The sequence below is a fragment of the Juglans microcarpa x Juglans regia genome, chromosome 4S (assembly GCF_004785595.1).
Source record: "Juglans microcarpa x Juglans regia isolate MS1-56 chromosome 4S, Jm3101_v1.0, whole genome shotgun sequence".
Taxonomy (NCBI): Eukaryota; Viridiplantae; Streptophyta; class Magnoliopsida; order Fagales; family Juglandaceae; genus Juglans; species Juglans microcarpa x Juglans regia.
The window spans coordinates 12,716,988-12,726,833 of record NC_054601.1 but is presented as its reverse complement, the minus strand read 5'-3'; the positions used below and the strand labels follow the sequence as shown (position 1 = coordinate 12,726,833).

The following is a 9,846-nucleotide window of genomic DNA, read 5'->3' as shown; positions in this document are numbered from 1 at the left end:
TAAAAATGTTTAAGGGATTTAAGGAAGTGTTTGCGAAAAAAACAAACAAAAGAAAAAAATTGGACTTAACAGAACATCAATAAACTGATTTTTATTTATCTTTTAAAATTTTTAAGGGAGTTAAAAAAATATTTGAAAAAAACAAAGGGAAAAAAAAAAACTATACAATAGGTAAACAATTTTGGTTCATTTTCTGCCTTTTACTTTTTTATTTTTTCATTAAAACTGAAGGCTTTTATTAAAAATAAAGATATGCTTCTGATTAAGGAAAAACTAATTGGACTTAACCAAACATGACTAAATTGGTTTATGCTATTTGGACTGATGAATTTTTGGTTTTTATTATTATTTTTCTTTGTCATGTATATTTATCTTTTAAAATGTTTAAGGGAGTTAGAGAAGTGTTTGTAAAAAAAAAAAAAAAAAAAAAAAAAAAGAGAGAGAGAGAAAGAAATAGTACAATCCGTGAAAAATTTTGGTATTTGAAAAATTGGACTTAACAAAACATCATTAAACCAATTTTTTATTTATCTTTTAAAAATGTTTAAGGTAGTTAAAAAAAATTTGCAAAAAAATAAAATTAAATTGTGCACTTCAAGAAGAATTTTGGTTTATCTTTCTAGGTATATATATATATATATATATATATATATATATATATATATATATATATAACAGATGACTTTTGATTGATTAAGGCTACGTTTGGTTAGTGAGAATATTTAAGAAGTGTTGAGAATATTTATGAATAGTAGTAAAAAAGTAGTGAAAAAATAATAATAGAATAATGAATAGTAGGTAAAAAGTAATGAATAGTAAAAAAATAAGTGAAAAGTAATAATAAAGTAAAGAATAGTAGTGAGAGTACTTGAAGTACTCTTGGTACCCAAACGTTAAACTCAAGGCTTTTATTAAAAATGAAGATATGCTTCTCATTAATGAAAATTGGTTAAAAAGTTTTGAAAAAAACAAAGGAAAAAAAATTGTACAATCGGTGGACTTAACAAAACATCACTAAATCGATTTTTTATTTATCTTTAAAAGTTGTTTAAGGTAGTTAAAAAGAATGTTTGAAAAAAAATTTATGCAATCCGTGAAGATTGGTTAAAACTCAAGGCTTTTATTAAAAAATAAAGATATGCTTCTGATTAAGCAAAAACTGGTTATGATTCTCCTTAAAATGGTTCTTAAGAATTGGACTAACCAAACAGGAATACATTGGTTTAGAGAAATGCTTGGGATCCTGATTTTGGTTACCGAGCATTTCTACTGATACATTTTTTTTATTTATTTAGTGATTAAATAAGTATTTTTTTAATGATATTATGATTTTTTTTCAAATATTTAAAAATATAAAAACAAATGTATGAAAAAATAGCATTTAGCCTTATCGAGACATTTTGTCGGGCCACACCGTCAGTTGGTAAAGCACAACTCACTGGTTTATGCTATTTGGGTTGATGAATTTGTGGTTTTTATTTATTTTTTAGTCTGTCATGTTTACATATCTTTTAAAAATATTTAAGGGGGTTAAAGAAGTGTTTGCAAGAAATCAAACAAACAAAAGAAAAGAAAGAAATTGTACAATTAGTGAAGAATTTTGGTATTTAATTTTTTTTTTTTTAAAAAAATTGTACAACTGGTGAAGAATTTTCGTATTTTAAAATTTTGGCTTAACAAAACATCACTAAACCCATTTTTTTATTTATCTTAAAAATATTAAAATCTAAAAAAAATATTGTACAATTAGTGAAGAATTTTCGTATTTTAAAAATTTGACTTAACGAAACATCACTAAACCATTTTTTTATTTATCTTTTCAAAATTAAAAAATGTTTTGGAAAAAACAAAATATATGGAATCCGGGAGGAATTTTGGTCTATTCTTTTAGGTATAAATAAAAAACCAGGTGGGCTTTGATTGATTAAAACTCAAGGCTTTCATTTAAAAGAAAGTAACGATATGCTTCTTAAAGAAAGAAACAAGGTACTGCTATTGATTTGATTTTTGAACACACAAATATTGCAATTAATATTAGCCTTAAATACAAGTTTTTAATGAGCTATCTATAGAAATATACAGCGTAAAGCATTTACATAGAAAATCAAAACTGATGGCATTTACAAATAATTTTCAAAAGATCCATTGATTTACTGTTGGACAGATTTGCTGCTGATTTGTTGCTTCGGTTGGGATTGTGACAGATCTTCATCATCTTCCTTAATACGCCCCCGCAAGAACGGACTTCCATCATTAAGACCGATCTTGTTCTTGAGATGATCTGTACGTTGCCGTGAGAGGGGCTTGGTCAATAAGTCAGCAAATTGATCATTGGTATGAACATGCCAAATAGTAAGTATATTTTTTTGAACCAAGTCACGAATAAAATGAAGATCAATTTGAATGTGTTTCATCCTTGAATGCTGAACCGGACTGAAGCTAAGGTGAGTGGCTCCTAAATTATCACATAACAACAGTGGAAGATTTTTGAGTGAAAACTGCAATGCTTGAAGAAGAGATAGAATCCACATACATTCGGCAGCAGTTGTTGCTAATGCCTGATATTCCGCTTCGGTAGATGAGCGAGCAATTGAACGTTGTTTTTTTGAGCTCCATGATATAGGTGTTGAACCAAATAGAACTAAATATGCTGATGTCGAACTTCGATTGTCCAAATTTCCTGCCCAGTCCGAATCCGAGAAGCATACAAGAGCTGGATCAACTGCTTTTCTTATGGTGATGCCATGAAAAATTGTATTCTTCAAGTATCTCAACAATCTCTTGGTAGCTGTCCAATGAGTTGTAGTGGGAGCATGCCTGAACTGAGAAAGTTTGTTAACGACAAAGCTAATGTTAGGCCTAGTCAGTGAGAGGTATTGCAGGCCTCCAATAACTTTTCTGTATTCAGTGGTATCAAATGAGGAGGTGCCATCATCAAGCTTTAATGAAACTGAGGTTGACAAAGGTGTTGTGACATCTTTGGCACCTTCCATGCTTGTTCTACTAAGTAGCTCTTGGATATATTTGTGTTGACTTAGAAATAGTCCATCTCTTGTTGGTATTACTTCTATGCCAAGGAAGAAGTTTAGAGACCCCAAGTCTTTAAGAGAGAATTTTTTTCCAAGCTGATCAATGATACTTTCCACAAATGTCGGATTATTGCCAGTAATGACCAAGTCGTCAACATAAACCAAGCAATAAACAAGGATAGAATCATGGTGATACACAAATAAAGAGGAATCAAATTTAGCATTCATAAACCCAAACTCAAGTAAGGCATGTTTGAGAGCAGAGCACCAAGCACGAGGTGCTTGTTTGAGTCCATATATTGCCTTTTTAAGGTAACACACATAATCTGGTTTTTCCGAATCCCGAAAGCCTGGGGGCTATTTCATGAAGACTTTCTTAGTGAGATGAGCATTTAAAAAAGCATTGTTTACTTCTAATTGTCTAAGTGACCACCCCTGCATCACAACAATAGATAAAACTGTTCTAATTGTCACAGGTTTGACCACGGGACTAAAAGTCTCTTTGTAGTCCAAGTCAGGCCTCTGATTGAAACCTTTTGCTACAAGTCTGGCTTTGAACCGATCAATTGAACCATCTGTATTTCTTTTAATCCGAAAAATCCATTTGCATCCAATTATATTGCACCTTTTTGGGGGTGGAACAAGCTGCCATGTATCCTGACTCAAGAGGGTAGTTAATTCCAAGGACATGGCTTCACGTCATCTGGGATCAGAAATTGCCTCAGAGACTGTGTTAGGTTCCAATGATGGAGGAATGGGATGCTTGGTGACCAAAAAAAAGATTTTTTTGGTCTGTAAATGTTGTTCATTGATCGGGTTACCATAGTGTGTGTGCGCAAATCAACAGGAGGGGGCATCACAGACTCGGTTTGGGTAGGAACTGATGGATGAGTTTCAGGAATCAGAACAGAGGAAATTTCTTGTTCAATCAACGAAGATGAGGAAGAAATATTTACCTGAGAAGGATTCAGAGCCGGAGAAGACGAAACCAGAGGCGAGCGATCCATGAAGGTATCCATTGCCGGAATCGTGAGAGGTAGAGCTGAAGGAGATGAGATTTTGGGCAAGGAGATCGAAACATGAGACTGTTTTTCACTTGAGGGCAGAAATGGGTCTGCACGATTTAGCTGGGCGAAGCAAAGGGAAAGTTCCCTTCATCAAACAGGACATGGCAAGAGTGATAAAGACGCTGCGTTTTAGGCTGCATACATAAATAAGCATTTTAAGACAAAGAGTAACCCACAAACACACATGGCGTCGCTTTGGGTTCCAGCTTATTATTGTTATAGGGCCTGGTAAAAGGGTAGCATAAGCAACCAAACTGTTTGAGTTTCATGTAATTTGGTGCTTGTTTAAACAGATGCTCAAATGGAGATTTATTTTGAGATATGGAACTCGGCATCCTGTTGATAAGGTAGGCAGCGGCTTGAAAGGCACAGGGCCAAAATGATCGAGGCATGTGAGCATCCGTGAGGAGAGTGAGCCCTGTTTCAATAAGATGGCAATGTTGTCTTTCAGACATGCCATTTTGTTGTGGGGTGTGCGGAGCAGTGGTATAGTGAGCAATGCTATGGACAGATAAATAAGATTTTAACCCAATGTACTCTCCACCATTGTCCGAGTATAGACTCTTAATTTTGGTGTTAAATCTATTTTCCACAAGATGTCGAAATTGAGGAAAAATAGTTTTGACATTAGATTTATTGGACATAGGATAGAGCCAAATATATTTAGTATAATGATCAATAAAAATAATATAATGTTTTGAACCATCAATACCAATATCATGAGCGGGACCCCAAATATCCGAATAAATTAATTCCAATGGAACATTGCTAGTCAAGCCATGAGAATTAAAAGGTTAACGATGAGATTTATTTTGAGAGCATGAATTACAAAGAGATGAGTGCGCATGATTTTTTATGGGTAGGGAAAAAGTACGAATAATATGATTAACAATTTTTGACGAGGGATGACCAAGTCTTTTATGCCAACCGTCAGATGTAGTACGTTCATGCACGTAAGCTACAGCTTTTTTTGAAACCATGGCCAACGATTCCGATAGTGGATACACGCCATCTTCACATTCGCTTTTGAGTAGCGTCGCCCTCGTAATCTAATCCTTCACCAAGAAATGAGAGGGATGAAATTGTAAATAGACATTATTTTGTTTGGTGAAATGATGAACTGAGATAAGATTTTTTTGAATGGTGGGAAAGCAAAGAGTATCATGTAAATGAAAAATACGATTAGGTGAAGCAAAAGACAAGGAACCAACATGAGATACAGGCAAACTTGAACCATCACCGATTACCACCTCGTTGGTACCATCATACTCCGAGTGTATTGAAAGACTGGAAAGGTCAGTGGTCATGTTGTGGGATGCGGTAAAATCAACAAGCCATTTCTGATTCTTTCCTTGAGAAGAGGCAGGACAATTTGCTGTGATTTTAGTTGAATTAAACTTGAAACAGTTCTTGGCCGTATGGCCCATTTGGTCACAGAGTTGACATTTGGGCTTATATTTCTTGAAGCCCGAATCCGAAGGCCCACGTCTGCCACGACCGTGAGAGCCATGTGAAGGGTTCCTCTGTGAAGAAGGCCCTCCATTTCCAGACAAGCTCCCCTTCTGTTGCGTGTAGTTGGCAGTGGCTATCAGAGTTGCCGATTGTGCTTCTAGTCAGCGGATGTAATTTTCATGACCAACTAGCAAGTTATGAAGTTCCCCAAATTTCATTGAGGTTTCCCGAGCACGGATGGGTGCTGTAATCTCACGGAATTCGGGTCCAAGGCCATTTAAAATATAGAGTGTGAGATCATCATCCGAAACAGGATGATCTATGATTGCGAGTTCATCAGCAATCATTTTTATGCTTTGGAGAAATTTAGTGACAAATCTACTGCCACTGGTGCTTAAAGTTAAATCCTCCTTGAGTTGCATTGCACATGTTCGAGATTTGCCCGCATAAAGCCGAGTAAGAGCAGACCAAGCCTGTTGAGACGTTTTGCAAGAGGTAAGAAGTGGGGTGATTGTCATGGAGGTGGAAGCAAGAATGGCATGGAGGAGAAGTTTATTTTGGCGAACCCAGTGGGAGTACGCGGCTTGGGAGGTGGTAGAATTTGTTGCATCAATGGCTGGACATTGATGTTTTCTGGTGACAAAATCAATAAGGTAGTAACCTATGAGCAGTGCCTCAAATTGAGCTCTCCATTGGGGAAATGTGGCAGGGGTAAGTTTTTCATTAATAGTGGTGGCTAGGTTTATTGTGATGATGGATGTTTCAGAGGAAGAGGATTGTGCAGGAACAACGGCCATGATCGAGAGAGAGGAAAGAAGAACAATGTAGGGAAACTCGTTAGAGGACTGGCTCTCTAGATACCATAAAGAAACAAGGTACTGCTCTTGATTTTATTTTTGAACACACAAATATTGCAATTCATATTAGCCTTAAATACAAGTTTCTAATGAGCTATCTATGGAAATATACAATGTAAAGCATTTACATAGAAAATCAAAATTGACAGCATTTACAAATAATTTTCAAACGATCCCTTGAATTACTGCTAGACAGAGTTGCTGTTGATTTCTTGCTTCGGTTGGGATTGTTACAGATCTTCATCATCTTCCTTAATACTTCTAACTAAGCACAAAGTACTGGTTATGATTCTCCTTAAAAAAATCTTAGGAATTTGACTTAACCAAACATCAATAAATTGGTTTATATATATATAGATATATATTTATCTTTTAAAAATGTTTAAGGTTCTTAAAAAAATGTAATTCGTGGAGGATTTTGGTCTATCTTTCTAGGTATAAAAAAAATAGCTGACTTTTGATTGATTAAAACTCAAGGCTTTTATTAAAAATAAAGATATGCTTATGATAAAAAGAACCTGTCAACACATTGGAATAAAAAAGTTAAGCAGTTGCAAGCTTTTATCTTGAAATTTAATCCATCTAGCCTTCTTAATGTAATTTCTTGCTTTAAAAGTATTCTTCAAATCGTAATTTTTTGCCTTCTTTTATTTTTCGCTATGTTTATTGTCAAGATTGAACATTCATTCCTCAACAAATATTTCAACAAATTCAAAACAAAATTTGATAATAAGGAACACTTCATAGAAAAAGAAAAAAGTTTCTTAAATGAGAAAACCTCGGGAACAACCCATCTGTTTATCTGAGAAAATAGCCCACCAATCAAAATGCGACATGTCAGCTGCTTAGAACCATTATCTTGCATCCCACTACACCCGAACATCACATTCAATTCCCCACTTCCTATTCAAACCCACCACCCGATGGGCACCCCACTCCAACCCAACCCAAATGGGACGACACACACTCCATCCCAAATTCGACGGCACCCCACTCATACTCGACGGCAGAGAACTGGCGCAACTACCTCTTGACGGCGCCAAATATCATCCCCCACTTCATTGGCAAAAATCTTTGATATTTCACAAAAAGAATATCACCATTACAATCTCTGCAGCTTTCGTGTTTCAGTTCTTAGACACTGTTGTGAGAAAAAGCTCTTGTTGAAGTTATTGATACTTATCATTGTTCTGAACCTCGTTTAGCTTTGATGAGTCTTTTGATTTTATTGATGAAGCTAAAAGATTGGGTGGTGGCGTTTGGTTCACTGCTTGGTGGGAAAATCTAGAAGTTTTGAGTTTTCCTACCCTATCTAGGCTACTCACTTTCAGGGTCATTTTCTTGCCCATGGTTTTTGCATCAGAAGGCTTATTTTTTATTTTATCGCGATGACAAGCTTCGGTATAGTGGAAGGGGAAGGACGGGGAAGGACGGGAAAGGGAAGGGGAAGGGAACTAATCAGCTGCACCCCACTCTATTGTAAACAACCTCATAAGCTTACGTGTAACCAGCCTGTTGGTGGGTTGTTTTTCCTCCAACAGCAACTGGGCTGGTCCAAAGCGCCGCTCTTCTTAAATATAAGTTCCTAAGAAAAGTTATTCTTTTAGGCTATTAGTTAGTTCTTTCGCAATGCTTAAAAAGTCTGCAATAAATCTTACATAAGATCATATTCTTGGCAAGACACAATGGAAAGCTAGCATATGAAGGATTTCATTCATGCAACTACTTGTCGCTATATCTGATTTTATTTAATTGCTCAGGTAAATTATTTCTCATAAAAAATTAAAGGTTTTATGATTTAAAAAATTTATTGCATTATCTACAGAAAATAAAAAAGACATATTGTAATAGTAAAACAAAAAACGCCTAGGATATTATTCCTCGTCCCCAAAAAGGAGTAGATAAATGAGAAAAGTTTTGATAAAATAAGGGAAATACTTTAGCTACAAAGCGATTACACAAAAGCAATCTCATAAACTGATGTGGCTTGATGTGATTCGTCATATTATAAAGTTATTGTTATTGTAAAATAAATTTAACGGATCAGATGAAATCACGTCAGTTTATGTGATTGCTTTGTGTAATTTTTTTTGGATGTAGCAGTACTTATAAAATAATATAGGAATGCCATAAGGCTGGTTCTATTTTTTATTTATTTATTGGAGTTGATTATAAGAACAAAAACTCAATTGAAAAAATTCTTTCACACATTTAACTAACAATTAAACAATCAAAATAACTAAATGCTCCAAACGGATGCTTACAGATTTTTTTCTGTCTTGAACCCATTGCTTCCCTTTGGAGCATTTAAACTTTTGCTTTATAATTTTGTTCAAACAGGTTATCAAAAAATTTATTCAAACCAATATTTTGTTCTTATAATCAACCTTGATAAATGTAAATAAATTAGAACTAGCCTTATATCGTTCTTTCATTATTTTATTCAAATCTTTCTCATTTATCTCCTCTTCTTTGGAGACAAGAGAAATGTTCGAGGCTTTTCCTGTTTCGCTACAACAATAAACTTTGAATTTTTGTAGAGAATGTCATAAGTATTTCAAATTATGAAACCTTTTTTTTAGTGAAAAAGAACCTGTCAACAAATCGGAATAAAAAAAATCAAGTAGTTGCAAGCTTTTCTCTTGAAATTTAACCTATCTAGATTTTCAATCTAATTTCTTGTATTATAAGTATTCTTCAAATCATAACTTCTTTTGACTTTTTTGATTCCTCTAAAAAATGGGTAAGATTGTTAACTGTATCATATTTGTTTCTTTAGATTTTTTGCTATCAAATTTATTATTTTGAGAAGGGTAAAGTTTTTTCTTCTTTCCCATGATAGCATGCAATGTGTTAAAATGTTTTTATTTTTAAAGTAGAACAAACTCCATTCATTTAGAACGAGACATTACAACTTTGACCTGATCAGACATACAAAATACAAGCTAACTACTGCTTTTAAGGCTCCCCAATACACAAATTTCTTTCTGACTGACATGGTCTAATCCATTGCTGTAAGTAACTCTTTACAGACAAACCGTGTGAGAGACAATAATGTGTTAAAATGTTTTTGGAATAGTTTTGGGCTTAAATAATTCTTGCTAATTATTGAATCTGTAATGTCTATGTGTAGTAGGAACAAATAAATGTAAATTATTATATTTCATATTGTTCTCTTTCTGTGCAGTGCCTTTTTGTTTCTTCTAACACTTTTTTTTACATCTGGACTAATAACAATTGCTGTGTTTTTCTTTTTAAATTAGTTATCTTTCTTTTATATATTTTGTTCCGTTTATATATTTTGTTGACAGAAAAAAACTTACAAAAACTTTGGAATTCAAATAGGGATCATTCTCGGTATCAAAAAACCTGGACTAACAAAAGTTGCTGCACTTTCAATTTTAAAAACAGTAAGTATCTTTCTTCTATATATGTTGTTGG

General features: G+C 34.0%; 1 protein-coding gene across 1 annotated transcript; it reads right to left on the bottom strand.

Annotated features, from left to right (window-relative positions):
* Nucleotides 1-5,709: 5,709 nt before the first annotated feature.
* LOC121262057 lies at nucleotides 5,710-6,345 on the bottom strand. Its single transcript, XM_041164492.1, has one exon. It carries the CDS (start codon nucleotides 6,343-6,345, stop codon nucleotides 5,710-5,712), a length of 636 nt encoding a protein of 211 aa, XP_041020426.1.
* Nucleotides 6,346-9,846: the final 3,501 nt, after the last annotated feature.

What these genes read in the sequence shown, in the direction of transcription:
- LOC121262057 (XM_041164492.1), bottom strand. Translation starts at nt 6,345, where the DNA reads ATGGCCGTTGTTCCTGCACAATCCTCTTCCTCTGAAACATCCATCATC.